The sequence below is a fragment of the Canis lupus genome, chromosome 5, assembly GCF_003254725.2.
Source record: "Canis lupus dingo isolate Sandy chromosome 5, ASM325472v2, whole genome shotgun sequence".
NCBI lineage: Eukaryota > Metazoa > Chordata > Mammalia > Carnivora > Canidae > Canis > Canis lupus.
In genome coordinates this window covers 62,940,637-62,960,856 of record NC_064247.1, presented here as the reverse complement: position 1 = coordinate 62,960,856, position 20,220 = coordinate 62,940,637, and the positions used below count along the sequence as shown (strand labels likewise).

The window sequence follows — 20,220 nt, the reverse complement described above, 5'->3', positions numbered from 1 at the left end:
ACCCATAAATATTCCTTTAAAAAAGATGTAATACTAATCAAGAGTATGCACGAGCACAGATGAAATTTTGAGGAAGAATAAAATTTTAGTTGTCAAAGAAAACGGAACCGAGTTATAATCTATTCTTGAACATTTGTGTTTTATTAGTTCTAACATAAAGCATTAGAAAAATGACTTTAGAGGCAAAAGATGCAGAGAGCTAATTTCTGGTTCCTGGAAAAAGCTGTTTGGCACAACACATGCTTTAGAAAACTGAGAAACTTATCTCCACTCACTTAGGGTAACATACCTGCAGAGCCAGCTGAGAAAATATGCACAATATTACTGTTAGGCACAAAAATGCCATTGAACTGCTCTTTGGCTTTGGAGTAACACGCAAAGTACACAGCCCTGTTTGAAGAAAGAGAGAACGCTACAGACATTGGCATGGCATTATATACATCCCTCCGCAACTTCTAAAAATGTAGTAAAGTATAAGAAGGTTAACAGGTAACCAAAAGCTTGACCTTATAAACCACAAGCTGCTGCTTATCCCTCCAGAGAGTATTTCAGTGATGGTAGAAGTATCTAAAATAACTGGGGAAGAGGAGATTTTGGTAATATACAAAATCCATTTATATTCTTCATTCTGGATATATGTCAATTCCTTAAGCAACCAAAATCTATACTTTTAAAATTCGTAATACTTCTAAAATATACCACACTCATCCTGCCTCACATAACAATGAGTATGCAAATTATATTTGACTTTTTTTTTTGATGACTCAGGGTCACATAGGGAACAGCCATCACATATAAGTTTTCTTTTTCTTTTTTTTTTTTAAATTAAATATTTTATTTATTTATTCATGAGAGACACAGGGAAAGAGAGAGGCAAAGACACAGGCAGAGGGAGAAGCAGGCTCCATGCAGGGAGCCCAACGTGGGACTCGATCCCGGGTCTCCAGGACCAGGCCCGGGGCTGAAGGCGGGCGCTAAACCACTGAGCCACCCAGGCTGCCCATATATAAGTTTTCATACAGAGCTTCCGCTACTGAATACGCCCCCCGCCTCCCCCCAACCCCGTAACTCCTAGAGGTGGAGTTTGGCCTCCCTGCTGCCTCTCTGGTCAGGTCTTCTCTGTCTGCTTTCTCTCCTCTGACTTCTTTCTTACTGGGCCTGGGGAATAGTGGCTGGTTGGTATTTTCCTCTGCTCTTTCACCAGCAATGTCAGGGAAAATGTCTCTTCATTTTCACTGGCCAATGCATCAATCATAGAATGATTCTTCATAGAATCATAGTTGATTCTTCAACTTAGGCCCTGGAATACTTATCATTATTGTGTTATGTAACAGTATTGTTTTTTTTTTAATTTTTAATTTATTATTTATGATAGTCACACACAGAGAGAGAGAGAGAGAGGCAGAGACATAGGCAGAGGGAGAAGCAGGCTCCGTGCACCGGGAGCCCGATGTGGGATTCGATCCCTGGTCTCCAGGATCGCGCCCTGGGCCAAAGGCAGGCGCTAAACCGCTGCGCCACCCAGGGATCCCAACAGTATTGTTTTTTTTCCTAGGTCCCAACTGTTCTAAATGGGTGTGGCAGCCAGGAAGCTACATCAGATTAACAGGTGTTACCAAATTAGCACTGTCCACAAGGAGATACAACTCATTTTCTTTATTGAGTTGTGGACATATGCAGTGTGGACATATCCACCATCTATTAATAATGTATACGCCATATAATCTCACAGACTAGTGTTTCTATATTTTATTTTATTTTATTAATTAATTAATTAATTAATTAATTAATTAATTAATTATAGGCACACAGTGAGAGAGACAGGCAGAGACACAGGCAGAGGAAGAAGCAGGCTCCATGCACCGGGAGCCTGACGTGGGACTCGATCCCGGGTCTCCAGGATCGCGCCCTGGGCCAAAGGCAGGCGCCAAACCGCTGCGCCACCCAGGGATCCAGTGTTTTTATTTTTAAATAGGTTATACACATATGCTACAAAACTCTAAAGGAACAAAAGGATTTAATAACAATCTGAATTTTTATAACATCCTCAGGTGATTTGTATTATTTTTTTTTTAATTTTTTTAAAATTTTTATTTATTTACTTATGATAGTCACAGAGAGAGAGAGAGGCAGAGACACAGGCAGAGGGAGAAGCAGGCTCCATGCACCGGGAGCCTGATATGGGATTCGATCCCGGGTCTCCAGGATCGCGCCCTGGGCCAAAGGCAGGCGCCAAACCGCTGCGCCACCCAGGGATCCCTGATTTGTATTATAAATTGGAGCAAAGATCTGCAAGAATCCTAGGAAGCTTTTAGTCTTCACCTTATATAGAACATTTTTATTTTTGTTATAAAGATTAATTCTCGGGCAGCCCGGGTGGCTCAGTGGTTTAGCACCGCCTTCAGCTCAGGGCCTGATCCTGGAGACCTGGGACTGAGTCCCTCGTAGGGCTCCCTGCATGAAGCCTGCTTCTCCCTCTGCCTATGTCTCTGCCTCTCTTTCTCTCTGTGTCTCTCATGAATAAATAAAATCTTAAAAAAAAAAAAAAAGGTTCATTCTCTTTAAAGTCTGAGTATTACATCAAATAATATGAGTATCTTACCCCTGTCACCCAGCTCCCCTCCCAGGAGGCAATTTCTACAAGTAGTTATCTACTTTTCAGAGATATGTTACACACACACTTCACCTGTTCACTTTTATCAAACACAGGCTTTAAAGAGATTTAAGCCTCATGACAGAATAAGGATGTTTTAAATAAAGTAAAGCCTGGAAGCCTTTAAATTTCTTCGGATCTCAGCTTCTAAGTGCATATGAATTACCTGGGAATCTTGCTAGAATGCGGATTCTGGGGTACAGTCCGAGAGTGTGTAGTTCTAACAAGCCCTGGGTGACACCAATACTGCTGGCCACATACCATACTTGAAGTAGCAGATACTTTTTTTTTTTTTAAGATTTTATTTATTTATTCATGAGAGACACAGAGAGAAAGAGAGGCAGAGATACAGGCAGAGGGAGAAGCAGGCTCCATGCAGGGAGCCTGACGTGGGGACTCGATCCCGGGTCTCCAGGATCAGGCCCTGGACCGAAGGTGGCACTAAACCACTGAGCCACCCGGGCTGCCCTAGCAGATACTTCTTTAGAGAAGATTATAGGTGATGAGAGAGTGAATTTTCACTTATGAATAAAATAACTAGAATCTCTCATACATACACCGAAAGACATACTAGCAGTTGTCACTATTCTGTATGTCAGATGTATTCCATACAGAAAAAAGAAACTGGCCATCTAGTAGTACTGCTTTTCAGTAAGAGAGGAGTCAGTATTTTATACTATACATAGTGAGCCAACTGAAAGTTTAATGCTTACCTTGATGGTGCAACTCCAACCAAATTTGGACCCAAGCCTCTAAAAAGTGACTTTGGTCCCTCCTTCTCCAAGATTGACCTGAATAATAAGAGAAGATCTTTAAAATCCTTTAGGCAGGGCCTATGCAAAACAATGAGGCCTCAGCTTTCACATTAGCTCCGTGAATACAGAACAGAATGTTTACAAGAGCCCAGACTCTTACCTGATTGTCCTACAATACAGCATTAGAAGACTGAAAAATACTCCTTTTATGATACAGAGAAAAAGCATGCTTCAGAAGCATCAATTTGACATGTTTTCAAGAAGCCTTTTCCCTAGTTCACATGGGACCAAGATGATCAGGGTTTGTACTACATGCTGAACTCCTAATATGGTAGGATGAGCGCCTGGCAAAACATCTGATACAGGGAATCATATCGTCATAATAACAAAATTCACTGAGAAACAGGTTCTGAGATTTCTTTGGATTGTATTCCTTTTGGATTTATTCCTTATCTCTAATAATCCAATCTTCCAGATCTTTACTTATTATAAAAGGCCCCAATCAGGGATCTACAGAATAGAAAAACCTAATGATTTTCATGGGCTGGATGAATCTTATTTAAAGACAAAGCATAGTATCTCAAGCTTAAAGAGAATACTGCTTTTTCTTTTTCTTTTTTTTTTTTAATCATAGTAACATATATATAAGATGAAATTTACCATTTTCAAGTGTACAGTTCAGTGGTAGTATTTCCACATGTTGAGCAACCATCACCATCCATCTCCAAAACTTATTCATCTCCTTAAACTGGACTCCTACCTATTAAATACTAACTCCCCATTACCCTCCCCCACCAGCCCTTGGCAACCACCATTGTGCTGTCTCTATGAACTGGACTACTTTAGGGATCTCAAATGAGTGGAATTGTTCAGTATCTGTCCTTTGGTGGCTTGCTTATTTCACCCAGCACAGTGTCATTAGTGTTCATCTATGTTGCAGAATGTGTCAGAATTTCCCTTTTTAAGGCTGAATAATACTCTATTGTATATGGGCCACATGTTGTTTATCCATTTATCTGTCAATGGACACTCAAGTTGCTTTCACTTTTAGCTACTGTGAATAATGCTGCTGTGAACATGAGTGTCCAGATATCTGTTCAGGTCTCTAGTTCATTTTTTTGTAATTTTTTAAAAAAATTTTTATGTGTGTATGTATGTATGTATGAGAGAGAGAGAGAGAGAGAGAGAGAGGCAGAGACCTAGGCAGAGGGACAAGCAGGCTCCTTGCAAGGAGCCTGATGTGGGACTTGATCCCGGGATCATGCCCTGAGCCAAAGGCAGACGCTCAACCGCTAAGCCACCCAGGCATCCCGCAGGTCCCTAGTTTAAACTCTTAGGGGTACGTACCCAGAAGTGGAACTGCTGGATCATATGGTAATTTCTGTTTAATTTTTTGAGAATCTGCCATGCTATCTACTATAGCAGCTGTTTATCATTTTACATTCCTACCAACAAGGCACAAGCGTTCCAATTTTTCCACACTCCTGCCAAGGTGCTTTAAAAAAGTGTTATTTTCTGATTGAAAAGGACTAAGGAAAGGATTGTATAGAACATTCTTTAGAGGCATTTTCCTGCTCCAACATGATTCTTCAAGTTGGTTAAATTTATTCTTTTCAGTGGCTCAACTGGCTCAATTTTCATGGTATCCAAGAGAATTTACATTGTTACACGGAGGTCCCCTCTAATCTTTTCTTACTGCAGATTTTTCTGCACTCAGTAATTAGTACCTCCAATTTCTAAGTTTATCTAGCTCACTAATGATCATATTGTTGTCAAAAGAGTTTATATGGGATCCCTGGGTGGTGCAGCAGTTTGGTGCCTGCCTTTGGCCCAGGGCGCGATCCTGGAGACCCGGGATCGAATCCCACATCGGGCTCCCGGTGCATGGAGCCTGCTTCTCCTTCTGCCTGTGTCTCTGCCTCTCTGTCTCTCTCTGTGTGACTATCATGAATAAATAAATAAAATCTTAAAAAAAAAAAAAAGAGTTTATATAATGCTTTACCTTCATTATGACTTCGAAGGTAAAATAAAACAGTTGTGTTCCACTTTATGGAAAAGCTATTGGTAAAGATTCTGAATCCTGCCAATTTTATTTCTACCACCTTCCACTTTTCCCATAAAATTTCTGGAAACAAAGCTGAAATTTTTGGTGAAGAGGTTCAGTTATCTGGTCCCTGGTATGCTAGGCAATGTTCAAGTTTTATCCAGAAAGAGGAAGGAAGCTTTCCTTCCTCTTCTTTCCTTTTTCAGGTCAATGTAGTTTTTCACGGTCTAGAGTTCCTGAATGTACAAACTAAAACATTTGAACTTTGGCTTCTTTCTTCAAATTTTTGGATGTTTATAAAATATTTCAATTGCTTGAAAATGAAAGTATATTTGCACCTGTAAGAGCTGTCTTCAAAAGTAGCAGACTAGCAATTAGATAAGAAAGAAGAAATAAGGGATCCCTGGGTGGCGCAGTGGTTTGGCGCCTGCCTTTGGCCCAGGGCGCGATCCTGGAGACCCAGGATCGAATCCCACATCGGGCTCCCGGTGCATGGAGCCTGCTTCTCCCTCTGCTTGTGTCTCTGCCTCTGTCTCTCTGTGTGACTATCATAAATAAATTAAAAAAGAAAAAAAAGAAAAAAGAAATAAAAGGTATCTAGATTGAAAGGAAAAAACAGAACTTTTTTTTTTAAGTGAGGCTCAACATGGGGCTTTTGAATTCACAACCCTGAGATCAAAACCTGAGCCGAGATCGAGAGTCGGAGGCTTCACTGACTGAGCCACCCAGGCATGCCCCAGCAAAATTCTATTCACATAGACTACACAATCATTAACATAGAAATACTAATTAATACACTAAACGATTACTATAACTAATAAGTTCAGCAAGGTTGCAGGATATAGGATCAATATACAAAAATCAATTGTATTTCTACACAGTAGCAATGAACAATCTGAATACAGAGATAAAAACTGATTCCATTTACAAGAGCCTCCAAGAGAAGAACACTCCTAACCACAGAGATGGAGTAGATCTGTGATTGCCAGGGTGGAGTAGGGGGAGTTGGGAAAGACTGCTAGTGGGTACATGCTTCCTTTGGGGTGATGAAAATGTTCTAGAATTAGATAGTGGTGGTGGTTACATAACTCTGTAACCACTGAATTATACACTTTTAAAAGGAAAAATTTTAGGATATGTGAATAATAATAAAGTGGATCTCAGTTCCATCTAAATAATTAATTTATTCCAAAATATTAGGAAGACAACAGTCTTCTTTTCTTTTCTTTTTTTTTTTTCTTCTTTTCTTTTTAAACAATAGTCTTATTTTCTTATCATAGAATGTTTTTCTCACTGGCAGTTATCAGCCTGGGCCCTTTTATGGGATCCCATGACACACTCTTGTTTGTGTAGCCCAGCCTAAACCCTCTGGTCACCCCCGAGTATTGCATGAAGGACCTCTGTGTGAGATACTACACAATTAGAGAGTGCATCTCACTCTAAATAGAGTGTACCTTTCTTTTTTTTTCATGGCACCTAGAGAATGTAAAAGCACAGCGTTTAAAATGAAACCTAGCTATACAATATAACATCACTTGGCAATAAAAAGGAAGTACTGATACACACAAGGATGACCTTCAAGAAACATTTGGTTAAAAGTGAAAGCAGCCAGACACAGAAGGGCCTATGTTGTATTATTTTATTTATATGAAATGTGCAGAGGAGACAAATACAGAGAAAGAAATTAGTGATTGATTGCCTAGGCTGGGGCTGGGTGATGGGGAGTGACTGCAAATGAGTGAGAGATTTCTTTTAGTAGGGATGAAAATGTTCTAAAGTCAAATTAGTAGTATTGGTCACACAAAACTCTGTGTACATACTAAGAACGGCTGAATGGTATTCTTTAAATGGGTAAATTGTTTGGTATGTGAATTATATCTTAATGTTAAACAAATCAAGAAACAACACAGCAAGGAAGAAAGAAAGGCTCCTTGAAAAAGGTCTAATACCAGAGTGGGGGCATCTGGGTGGCTTAGCTGGGTGAGCCTCTGCCTTCCCAGATTGTGATCCCAGGGTCCTGAGCTCCGAGGCGTTTCCCGCTCAGGGGGAGTTCTCCCTCTGCCCCTTCCCCTGCTTGTGCTCTCTCGCTCAAATAAATAAAATCTTAAAAAAAAAGACAAAGGTCTAAGAAACAGAGGAAATATTGGCAGGAACAGTTTTAAAATTCAGTTCTTCCATTAAATCAATCACAACATATAACTGATCGATCTGGAATATGGACTGCAGATTAGTTAAGAAGTAATATATGAATATTGAATTTCCTGAATGTGAAAAAACTATACCATGGCTTTAAGAGAATTACCTTGCTCTTAGGAAATAAATGTTGAAGTACCAAGGGTAAAGGGGCATAGTGATGCATGTAAGCTATTTTCCAATGGTTCAGAAAAAATATGTATGTATGCAGAGAAGAAATGAAAAAAACAAATGTGGCAAATATTACAAATTGGTGACTTGAAGTAAAGAATATAACCAAGTTGTCTATACCATTTCTGTAACTCTTCTGTAAGTCTGAAATTACTTCAAAGTAAAAAGTTTTTTTTTTTTTTTTTTAAGGTTTTACTTATTCATTCATGAGAGACAGAGACAGAGAGAGAGAGAGAGAGAGAGGCAGAGACACAGGCAGAGGGAGAAGCAGGCTCCATGCAGGGAGCCCAACATGGGACTCGATCCCAGGTCTCCAGGATCACGCCCTGGGCTGAAGGCAGCACTAAACCGCTGAGCCACCCAGGCTGCCCAAAGTAAAAAGTTCTTTAAAAAAAAAAAAAAAAAAAAGGTGTGGGTCATAGGTTATAAAAATCTTAAGCTCATGACAACAGCCCACAAAGTCACAGAAGCAAGGGGTGGGGTAAAGACCATTCTTGGGTTTCTGCAAATCTAACACGCGAGCTGAAGTTCGTGCACTTTGAGTGAACTTTCACACTGGCTAAAACAAGCCACTTGGCTCTTACTGGAGGCAGGAGAATTTTGAGTTTTCAACTGTAAATACTTTTCTTTTACTCTTTCTCAAAACAGGACTATGCTTTCAAAAAGCCAAGGTCTCTGAACAAAAGTGTCAAGTGACACCTTGAAATGACCTACAACTTGCAGGAGGGTATAAAAGACTTCAAATGGTCAGTATACTCAAACATTTTTAAAGCTTGGATTCTGTCTGTGGTCCCATTAAGGGACAGGGCACAGAGCCAGGCCCAGGAGGCAGTTAAACACAATTAAGGAACTCTGGCTCCAGGAGGCCCAAAAGCCTCTCATCTATAATGCAGTAGGGAACTCGTGTCCTCAAGCGACTCAGGCCTTTTAAGAACTGCAGAAAGACGGTCTCCATAGCTACGCATATTAACAGTGGGCAAAAGTCAAATCTGTTACATAATTCAAACTTCCAACTTATCTGGATGTTTACAAAATTCTTCTGGAACAATCAAGTTCCTACTATAAATGGTACGCCTTGGCTTCATAATAAAGCATGTTAGTTAGGATACAGACTGACCTTCCCACAGTCGTATCAACTTTGATTTAGAGAAGAAACGCAAAAGGAAATCAGGATCTTGTTTGGAGCATTTCATTCTCCTTGCTATTTTTTTTTTTTAAGATTTTATTTATTTATTCATAGAGACAGAGAGAGAAAGAGAGAGAGGCAGAGACACAGGCAGAGGGAGAAGCAGGCTCCATGCAGAGAGCCTGACATGGGACTCGATCCAGGGTCTCCAGGATCATGCCCTGGGCTGCAGGCGGCGCTAAACCGCTGCGCCACTGGGGCTGCCCTCTCCTTGCTAGTTTTAATCACAATACATATACTGTAGACTAATCCAAGACAAAGATCTCATCTGAACATAAAATTTTTAAAGAGATTTTATTTATTTATTCATGAGAGACACACAGAGAGAGAGCGAGGCAGAGACATAGATAGAGGGAGAAGCAGGCTCTATGCAAGGAGCCCGATGCGGAACTCGATACCACATCCTGGGATCATGCCCTGAGCCAAAGGCAGACGCTCAACCACTAAGCCACCCAGGTATCCCTAAACATGAAAGTTTTTACAAGACAGAGACTAGCTCACTAATACATTACTTTTCAGATTAGAAAGGTACTTGAAAAAACAAAAATAAAGTACCTGAGTAATTTACAGAATGGGAGCTCTGATGGGGGGGAAAAAAAAAGAAAAGATTAACTCATAAAGCAGGCACAAGAGATAAACATATATTAATTAATAATCCCTATGACAGGGACACCTGGGTGGCTTAGCGTCTGCCTTCGGCTCAGGGTGACATCCCAGGGTCCGGGATCGAGTACTACATCGGGCTTCCCACATGGAGCCTGCTTCTCCCTCTGCCTATGTCTCCCCTTCTCTCTCTGTCTCTCTCATGAATAAATAAATAAAATCTTAAAAAAAAAATCCCTATGGCAAATCAAACAGCAAGAGCCTAAACATGCTAGCATCTTGCCTTTTTTAAGTAACTGTTTTCAAAATGTAAAGATTATTGGTGCTCCAGTGAAGGATAATTTTTTTTTCCTAACAGGTTACCCTAACATGAGATACATGCAAACACTGATTTGCATTTTGAAAAATAAACTTCCTATAAACAAATTCTGTTGCCTGTTAAGTCTTTTAAAGTATTACTGCCTGAAAGAGTAAGCCTAGAAATAGGCTGCTTAGTTTTAAGTGAATAACCATTTTATTCATTTGGGTTTTTGGTAACCCAGTGTCTTCTAAAAATGTGAACAATCTTGATGGGCTTTGTGGTATAGAGAAAAGGCCTGACTCTTGTCCTCCTTTTGTCATTTACCAGATAAAAAGCCCTCTCTTTTTGTAGATTAACACTCCTAATAGCTCACCCACGTCAATGGAAGAAGGAGAAAGCTATCTAATAATCTACGTGAAAGAGCAGGGTGGCTTCAACCAGCGTGGCAGGAGACGAGAAAAGTAGCTGCCATCTATTACACCACCTTGAAAGCGTGCTTCCTTATGCTGGCACACTGTTTTTATGTAAGTGCTGGGTAACAGGCTGCTTTTAATACAGGAGGAAGAGACCTATATTACCCCTGGAAAGCAAGTATGCTTTCTTCAGGTGAGAATTATGTAATAGGATATTCCCCTTTTTGCCTTGGCCACCAAGAAACTCAGTTATAAATCTTAAGTTTATTTTTATTTATTTATTTTTTAAAAAATATTTATTCATGAGACAGAGACAGATGGGGGGGTGGGGGGCAGGCGCCCCCCTGGGTGGAAGGCAGGCGCTAAACCGCTGAGCCACTCAGGGATCCCCCTAAATCGTAAGTTTAAAAAGTGCAGAAAGGGGATGCCTGTGGCTCAGGTGCCTTAAGCATCTGCCTTTGGCTCAGGGCATGATCCCAGAGTCTCAGGATCAAGTCCCACATCAGGCTCCCTGTAAGGAGCCTGCTTCTCCCTCTGACTATGGTCTCTGCCTCTCTGTCTGTCTCTCCTGAATAAATAAAATCTTTAAAAAAATTAAAAAAATTTAAAAAGTACAGAAAGTACCTATTATGACAGCAGCTAATATTTATTATTTACATGGCATGGTGTGTGTGCTGAGTTCTTCATACTCAGTATCTTACAGCATGCCAAAATTCATTCATTCATTTATTCATTCATTCTGTTGGTACTGAATGCTTATTACTATGTGACAGGTAGCATTCTACATGCATGGGGACACCTCAATGATCAAGACAAATCAATGTCCCTGTGTTCAAGGAATTTCTATTCTGGTGGGGGCAGAGAGAAAATAAACAATATAATTATGTAAACCATACTGTATGTTGGATGGAGGTTAAGTGCTGGAGATAAAAACAGAGCAGGAAGAAGGGATAGGGCATGAGAGGAGGGCTCGTTTTAAATAACATGGTCACCGCAAGGCCTTCCTGCAAAGGTAACAGCTGGGAGCCAGTCAGGCAGAGAGTGTCCAGTACAAAGGCCCTTCATCAGAAAATGTTTCAATGTTCCCAGGTTAAATGGCTGAGAAGGAACAGAAAGGAGGTCAGTGTAGCTGGGTAGAGGAGAAACATCAGGAGGGGAGGTCGGAGAAGTTAAGGGAGGGGTGGTAGCTACAGTGTAGAGCCTGTGAAGTGGTGGGCACAGCTTTGGCTTTTCCTTAGAGGGAGAGGGCAGCCCCTGAAGGGGTCTGAGTAGGAGATTTTTGGACTGTGGAGAGCACAGTGAGAAGTGGGAGGTGGCAAGACTAGTTAGGAAGCTAGTCTGGTAACACAGTAAGATGTGGTGGCCTCCATCATGACAGTGGTGGAGAAAGGAGTGCAAAAATATATATAAATATGTCAGATTCTGTACATATTCTGAAGGCAGAGCTCAGAGATTTTCCCGTGGGGTTTTGAGAAATAAGGTCTCAGGATGCCTCTGGGGTTTCAAAGATCCAGAATGGGAAGGATGGGGTTGTCTTTAATGGACAGAGAAGACTTTGGGAGCAGTAGGTTTGGGGAAGTTCAGTTTTGCACAAATTACACTTTGGATGCCCAGAGAACACCCCAGCTGAGAGGTCAAACACCCAGCTGGACTAACGTGGGAGGCTCAGAGGAGAAACATTGTCAGCTTACAGGTGGTACTTAGAGTTGCAAGACTAAAGCATGATCTGGCTGTCGCTAGGGCAGGGGAACACCACAGGAGCCCTTGGGGCCCTCCAACATCAAGAGGTTGTCACGGAGGGAGACTTGGGTGGCTCAGCAGTTGAGTGTCTGCCTTTGGCTCAGGGCATGATCCTGGGGTCAGGACTGAGTTCCTTGCTGGGAGCCTGCTTCTCCCTCTGTGTCTCTGCCTGTCTATCATGAATAAATAAATAAAATCTTTAAAAAAAAAAAAAAAAAAAAGGTTGTCACAGAGACTCAGCAAAGGGGCAGAAGCAGCAGCCAAGCTTCGTGTGAGCAGGGGGGTATCCTCATCTACTTTACTCTTAGCTGCTTCAAATCTTCCTTAGAAATCTATTTATTTTTTAAAAAGATTTTATTTATTTATTCATGATAGACACACACACACAGAGAGAGAGAGAGAGAGAGAGAGAGAGAGAGAGAGAGACAGGCAGAGAGAGAAGCAGGCTCCATGCCGGGAGCCCGATGCGGGACTCGATCCTGGGACTCCAGGATCGCGCCCTGGGCCAAAGACAGGCACTAAACCGCTAAGCCACCCAGGGATCCCCCTAGAAATCTATTTTAAGGTGAATATATATTGAGATGACATTAGGCAAGTCACTTAACCCCTTATCTGCATTTCCTCATCTATAAACTAATTTCACATCTGAATGCTCACTTAAGGATTCTTGTGAAAAATTGATGGAATGATACCACAGAAACATGGTCATTTTCTAACTCAAAAGCTAATAAACAGCAGTTGAGAGTCTTAAAAAAATGTATATATACGTCAAGCTGAGGAAAGAAAGCTTCATGAAACAGCTCGGGTAGAAAATGCCAATTTACAAATACTTTTCTAATAAAATGTTATGACAAAAATGTTAATTAATATTTCCATTATTCGTATTTTGATGTGAATATAGAATAGGTGATTTTAAAAAGTACTCATGCGTCAGTAAGGCCTCAAGATTGTGTGGCTGTGGCTGCATGAATGCTGTGGGCCCACAGGGAAAGGAGCTATCTTACGTGTAGCGTGGTGTGAGCACTGTTCCTATATCTCACAAGATGGCGAGGCGTTTTTTTTTTCCTTTGACTTACATTTTAATATACAATTGTTCTCACTGGGGGAAAATACTTATGTAAGTATATATATATATATATATATAGAGAGAGAGAGAGAGAGAGAGAGAGAAAGAGAGAGAGTGATTTACAGGAGATAGAAGAAAGATGGAGATACTACAGTTGCAGAACAGGCATCCTGAAAACTTTAACTAGAGAAACATCCCCATTTACCTTACAAACTTGGCCCTGTTGACACCCACAACTTCTGGCTAACAGGTTCCAGTTACAGTAAATAGACAAATCCACTAGTCATGAGTTATTTGGCAAGCACATAAGAGGAAGTTTTTTTTTGGGGGGGGGGGGGGTGTCAGTAAAGTTGGCAAATTACCTGTCTGTTTCATTATGTTCAAAGCACTTTGTGTTCCTCAGAAGAAAGGTGTCATTTGAGACACTGCCACGGCCTAAACATAAAAAGGCATACCAGGATGGGGATGTTTCCTCAGCCACAGTTTTTTAATGACGTGGGCTTATCTCCCTCCCTACTCAGATCAAAACATGCCTCCATATCTCTGTGCTTATCTTTCCTGGGCCTATCTCCCAGGTAGGCTTTCTGCCTTTTGTGTCTCCACAGCCCTTTTCCATGTTTCACTAAACTGACAGATCCTCTCAGTACCTCTTGGGTACCAGCCCTCTTTTCCCCTAGTTGGGTTTCTGATTCTCTCACTTGGGACCTTGCCCTCAGCCGCTGGTTTTGCTGTCCAGTTTTGCTGAATAAACTCAGATGCACTCTTATACACACATCTGGCATGGAAGTCCGGGTGACTCATTAGTAGACTTTACAAACAAAACGTGCCTAAAAATAAATTAAGCACTTTCCAATTCATTCCACCTTATCTAAAATGTGAGTGAATTCTGTCCAAAGTGCTAAGTGATATGGTTATTAAGACAGAACATTTCCATTTTATCACATCTTTTTCTGTTTCCCAATGAAACCTCTATATTGACAAACAGCAATGTCCTTCTTGAACACTTATCTCTGATAAGTTTCAGAGATCTGAGTATCATCTTTAGCTAAATTCAACTACTATTTATTGACCGCCTTTTATTTTTTTATTTTTAAGTAATCTCTATACTCAACGTGGGGTTCAAACTCACAACTCTATAATCAAGAGTTAGGCCCGCTTAGGGCACCTGGGTAGTTCAGTTGGTTAAGCATCTGCCTTTGGCTCAGGTCATGATTCCAGAGTCCTGGGATCGAGCCCCTCATTGGGCTCCCTTGCTCAGTGGGGAGCCTGCTTCTCCCTCTCCCACTGCCTTTCCAACCCACCCCTGCTCATGCTCTCTCTCCCAAATAAGTAAATTTTCAAAAAACAACAAAAAAAGAGTTGCGCACTCTGACTGAGCCAGGCAGACACCCCTGTTGAACACCTCTTTTAAAATTAAAGTACATGGCCCCGGGACACTTGGGTGGCTCAGCTGAACGTCTGCCTTTGGCTAAGGTCATAATCCCGGGGTCCTCTGCCTATGTTTCTGTTTCTCTTCTCTGTGTCTCTCATGAATAAATAAATAAAATCTTTAAAATAAGTATGTAAATAAGTAAAATAAAGTATATGACCCTAAGCTAAAACTCAGGTATTGCTGAGCACTCTTCTGCATTTGATTCTGCCTTAAGCATAGAGACTGATAGGCCATATTCAGTCTGTGAATATTTAGTCACTTCATAAGCAAATGAGACATTTTTTAATGCAGTAAAAATAACATCCTAGGCAGGTAGCTTCAGTATGAAACAAACATTTAAAAAACCCTTTCACCAAATATACGTTGCAACTTTTCTATAAATATGAAATTATTTCCAAACAGCAAGCAAAAAACATCAAAATATGTTATCTCTATATTATGCACAGTCTTTAAATTTTTAATGTCACCCTACCAACCCAGATCTTGCCAGCCCTCCAAAGATTTCGGGCAAGAGCAACACCATGATGCAACAATTTAAAAATGGATTTTTTGTTTGCTTTGTTAGGTTTACTTTGACTACTGCTGGATGATGATCACACGTAGCCCTGCTGCCAAGGGAGGTCAGAGCTCAAAGGTATTAGTACGGAAACCTAATTCTCAAGTTTGGACAAAGACTGCAAACAGAACACCGCATCTGGTGAGCCTGACAGACCTTCTGTACTTAGATTGGGCGCTGGCGTCCAGCACGGTAACTTACTTCAGAACCTGGAAGAGTCCAGGTGTCACGGGTGTTGGTCTCACCATCCCAGCTCCGCTAATGGTCCCCAGATGAACCTGAGGATAATAGACTGTCCGAAGAGCTAATCTTGAAGACTGCAACCGTGTCTTAATGACTTCTAGTGGACAAGTGAAAATAGCACCAACCGTGCCCCCACATCTGTAAGAGAAGAAATCACAACAGGATAAGTTGTACTATTCCCTGGGCTGATAAAGTGGGAAAATTCATTTTTCTCTATTAAAGAAAAAGGCACCTGTTTGTTTCACAACTAGAACATACTGGGAGGTAAAAAGAATTTGTTGAAGTCTCAGCAGCTAAAGACAGAACCACTGTTAACACGTTGGCATACCCTTTGGGTTTTTATCACTGGCTTTTTAATGACCCCTCCCCTCACTTACCTGCCTGCTGGTCATCACTCCGTCTCTCCGAGGCTGTACCTTCACCTACAGTATCATCTATGATGACCATACACTAGGACTCTGTGCCAATGTCTACCATTTTAACCCATTAGGAGTGCTCGTCATTTCTAACTTCACTGCCATGCTGCAGTGACTCTTCTAGACAATTCACCTTTGCACAATTGAAAGTTACTCAGGGAATTTTACTATTTTGAGAAATCAATGTTCTCTACAACACAGACTTCCATTAGAGTATGATTAATTTGGCCTCCACTGAAAATTAAGTTAAAGCTCCTTAAAATGAACTCCTTAAGCATCCCTCAGTCTCTCTGGATCAGGGTTCCCCCTGACCACTCTTTATAGTTTGTTCATGTCAAAATATTAACTGAATTTAAAAATTTAAATATTTTTCAAGACAATTCAATTATTTATTCTAAAATACCCACTTTCTTTTTTCTCTTTTTTAAAGTAGGCTCCACACCTAGCATGGAGCCCAACGCCAGTCTTGAACTCCCAACCCTGAGATCAAGACCTGAGCTGAGGGGCACCTGGGTGGCTCAGTTAAGCGCTGGACTCTTGGTTTCAGCTCAGGTCACGATCTCAGGGTTGTGAGACTGAGCCCATGTCCAGCTCCATACTCAGTATGAAGTCTGTTTGAGACTCCGGACTCCCTCTCTCCTTCTCCCTCTCCTAGACCCCCCACCCTCCTGCACTCTCACACATGTGCTTGCATAAATCTTAAAAAAAAAAAAAAAAAAAAAAAAGGAGGGACACCTGGTGGCTCAGCAGTTGAGCGTTTGCCTTTGGCCCAGGGCACGATCCCAGGGTCCCAGATTCGAGTTCCACATCAGGCTCCCTGCGGGTATCCTGCTTCTCCCTCTGCCTCTGTCTCCATGTCTCTCATGAATGAATGAATGAATGAATGAATCTTAAAAAAAAAAAAAAAAAAAGACCCTGAGCTGAGATCATGAGTCGAAAACCTAACCGACTGGGCCCCCCAGGTGCCCCTCATCTTTTCTTAAACAATAATGTCCATGAAATTGCATGTCTGATGGGCTAGCCATGATTAATAATGTCAGGGACCATCTAAAACCATCCCACTAGTGTTACTCTTTGGGAAACACTGATGATCAGGACCTGTGTCTTACTCGTTATATCCCTGGCATCAGAACTCAAGTGTACAAACAGTATTTGCTAAGTGAAGAATTACTGAATTCAGATTTCAAGGACAATGTCTTTCAGGGGATCTAAATGTTTGAAAAATAGCACATACTTTCTACCTTCTGTCAAAGGTTCCCTTAGCCCGGGAGCTCCTTGTAGGGAGGGGCTGAGTATTCACATACTCTTGCACACAGGTAGGATAACACCTGCCAAACAGGCGGCTCAATAAAAATGCTAAGCACCAGCACCTGTGACTGGGAAACAGCAACATCAAGAAAGGACAGGCTCTGGCAGACACAGTACTCAAGTTAGCTTCCCTATGCCACCAGATGTAAATGTTGGAAATTTAGAAGTGAATCTAGCACCCAACACAAATGGTGAAGTAAGGAATGAAGTAAAATTCCATGTGGTATTTTAAAATCAGGAGCCCAAAGTTCCAAAGAACAAGTACAATGACAACTCAGAGCTGGAAGTTATCAGTTTAAATAACAGCATTACTGCCAGTGACTATGTTATGACAGACATTCAATTCTCCAACTATCCTATATAAGGTAGGAACTACCATTCACCACGAGAAGTATGAAATGTACAAACTAGGGGGAGAGTGTAGAGGAAAATGGTAATTTTTGGCTATTTAAGCAAACCTGCTTTAAAATCATGTTGGTAATGTACCGTAAATTGAACTATTTACGTAGCACAAGGTTTTCTGAACTGTGGGCCAAAGGCCATCAAGCAATTTAGGGGATCACAGTCAGAATGGCAGGAAAGACTTGACGTGTATCAGACAACCATCATTTGACCTTCAAGGGTTTTGCCAGTGGTATTGTCTTTTGTTTTTAGATGGGGATCCCTGGTCTCAATGAGGTCATGTACTTTTTCAAAGTCACAAAGTGACTAAGTAGCTAAACTGAGACCAAATCCAATGTTCTTCCCACTATAGGATGATGGAAAGATAGTTTTGTTATCTAATTTAGACTATTTACATTCACTATACATGACAAATTGCCTATTTGACAATTAGGCCTTTATAATTCTGTGTTCTTCTGCACCAATGAAAAATCGTGAGTCTAACTGAACACTGGTCTGTATAATTTGCTCTAAGCACTAGAATATGTCTAAAGAAAATGGGATATAGTGGGGAGTGTTTAAAAAAAAAAGGTAAAAATCAACTAATTCATCTCCATTCACACGAAATAAATTACCCTTACCTATTAGAAAAACGACCATGTGTTTTAAAAGGCTTAACATTGGGATCCCTGGGTGGCACAGCGGTTTAGCGCCTGCCTTTAGCCCAGGGCGCGATCCTGGAGACCAGGGATTGAATCCCACGTCGGGCTCCTGGTGCATGGAGCCTGCTTCTCCCTCTGCCTATGTCTCTGCCTCTCTCTCTCTCTCTCTCTCTCTGTGTGACTATCATAAATAAATAAAAATTAAATAAAAAAATAAAAGGCTTAACATTTAAAGACATTAGAAAACTCACACACACTACAGAGTAAGGGTAAACATCTGAAATCTATGTTCAATAACATGACTCCACGTTGCTGAAAAAAAAACCCAGAACTTCTGGGTAGTCTTTCATAAGAAAGTCAACAAGTTCAAACACGACACAGGTCAGCCACCTTTGCTTTGTCCCCATGTCAGTTACATTCCTCACTTTGGCCAACCATCAACCAAATCCATGCCACTGATCAAAGGATGACCCACTGGAAGGTATGCCTGCCCCAGAAAGCAAGTGCCCTCCTGATAGCAAGCTGGTGACCTCTTTGAGGCTAGCAGACTATGATCACTACCACACACCTTCTTATGTGTTATACCCTGTGCCTATGGCAGGAGGGGGTGGTGGTTGTGGTGAAAAGACCTAGGCTTTCTAGACTCCTCACCAGGGGACAAACCAAGGTGCACTCAGGCACCTCTTCTACAAGACAGAGTGATGTCACCTCACAGTGTTACAGGCAATGACAAAATGGGGGAAACAATGCCAACTATAAACAGTGGTAAGAAGCAACTATTCAGCAGGTGAGCCCCTCCCTACCTACTTGAAACCTTAGATGAGAAACCATCATCAACTGTAAGTCATTTTTTTTTAAGATTTTGGGATCCCTGGGTGGCGCAGCGGTTTGGCGCCTGCCTTTGGCCCAGGGCGCGATCCTGGAGACCCGGGATCGAATCCCACATCAGGCTCCCGGTGCATGGAGCCTGCTTCTCCCTCTGCCTGTGTCTCTGCCTCTCTCTCTCTCTGTGACTATCATAAATAAATAAAAAAAATTAAAAAAAAAAAAAAATTTAAAAAAAAGATTTTTATTTATTTATTCATGAGAGACACAAAGAGAGAGGCAGGATCATGCCCCGAGCAGATGCTCAACCGCTGAGCCACCCAGATCTCTCAACTGTAAGTCATTTTAAATGTTTTAAGTCATTAAAAAATTTTAAGTTATTAACCTATGTTGGAAACATCACCACGAAAATACTTCTGATTATAAGGAAAGAAGTTCTGATACTAAACTGAAATTTCCAGAGAAGATTCTTCTTGAAATAGAAACATTTCACAGAAAAAAAAAAAAAAAACATTTCACAGAATCTTATTTCAGCTCAACTTTTTTTTTTCCTTTTTAATTTTTATTTATTTATGATAGTCACAGAGAGAGAGAGAGAGAGAGAGAGAGAGAGAGAGAAGCAGACACAGGCAGAGGGAGAAGCAGGCTCCATGCACCGGGAGCCCGACGTGGGATTCGATCCCGGGTCTCCAGGATTGCGCCCTGGGCCAAAGGCAGGTGCTAAACCGCTGCGCCACCCAGGGATCCCTTTTTTTCCTTTCTTCATGAACCAGCACATAGCACATCCATCAGTCTGGGAGTATAAACTGACTTCTTTGAATTGGCTTTCCAAATTTTTCTAAAAACATTTAATCATGTTGGGTCCAAAGCACTTGTGATTACAACAAATTACATTATTTATAGAAAAAAGTTCCTGCCAATTCTCAATTCTTTGATACAAAGATGACCTTCGGTATTAGCTTGGCTCCTAACCATGGTCACTCAGCTCACATAAAGCCCTGTCCACTGTGACTCTGTGCAGTATTTATTAACTGGGCTTTTCATGAGTCTCAATTCAAAAAAAGATATTAGCAGCTCCATCCACCAGTCCTCCCTCCGTGTCTGCTTTTCAGTTGTGCTCTACTGAATTCCCCCTTTCTTATCAATGGACAGATTCCATGACTTTCTGGTAACTCCAGGTCTTCAAATTCAGGTGTGTCCAAAACTTCTATCTCAAATCTCATTCAAAACCTCCCTCCAGCAATGCCAGCCAGAAGTATGGCTTGAGGAGAC

At 41.2% G+C, this 20,220-nt stretch overlaps 1 protein-coding gene across 1 annotated transcript in view; it reads right to left on the bottom strand.

Moving 5' to 3' along the window:
• Positions 1-20,220, bottom strand: part of SLC25A33 (solute carrier family 25 member 33) — a 35,648-nt gene that overhangs the window by 7,200 nt on the left and 8,228 nt on the right. The window contains exons 2-4 of the mRNA XM_025427241.3: positions 15,315-15,494; positions 3,367-3,444; positions 290-390 (exon numbers count right to left, since the gene is read on the bottom strand). Coding sequence (XP_025283026.1) covers positions 290-390; positions 3,367-3,444; positions 15,315-15,494 — 359 coding nt within the window. The remainder of the gene's footprint in view (positions 1-289; positions 391-3,366; positions 3,445-15,314; positions 15,495-20,220) is intronic.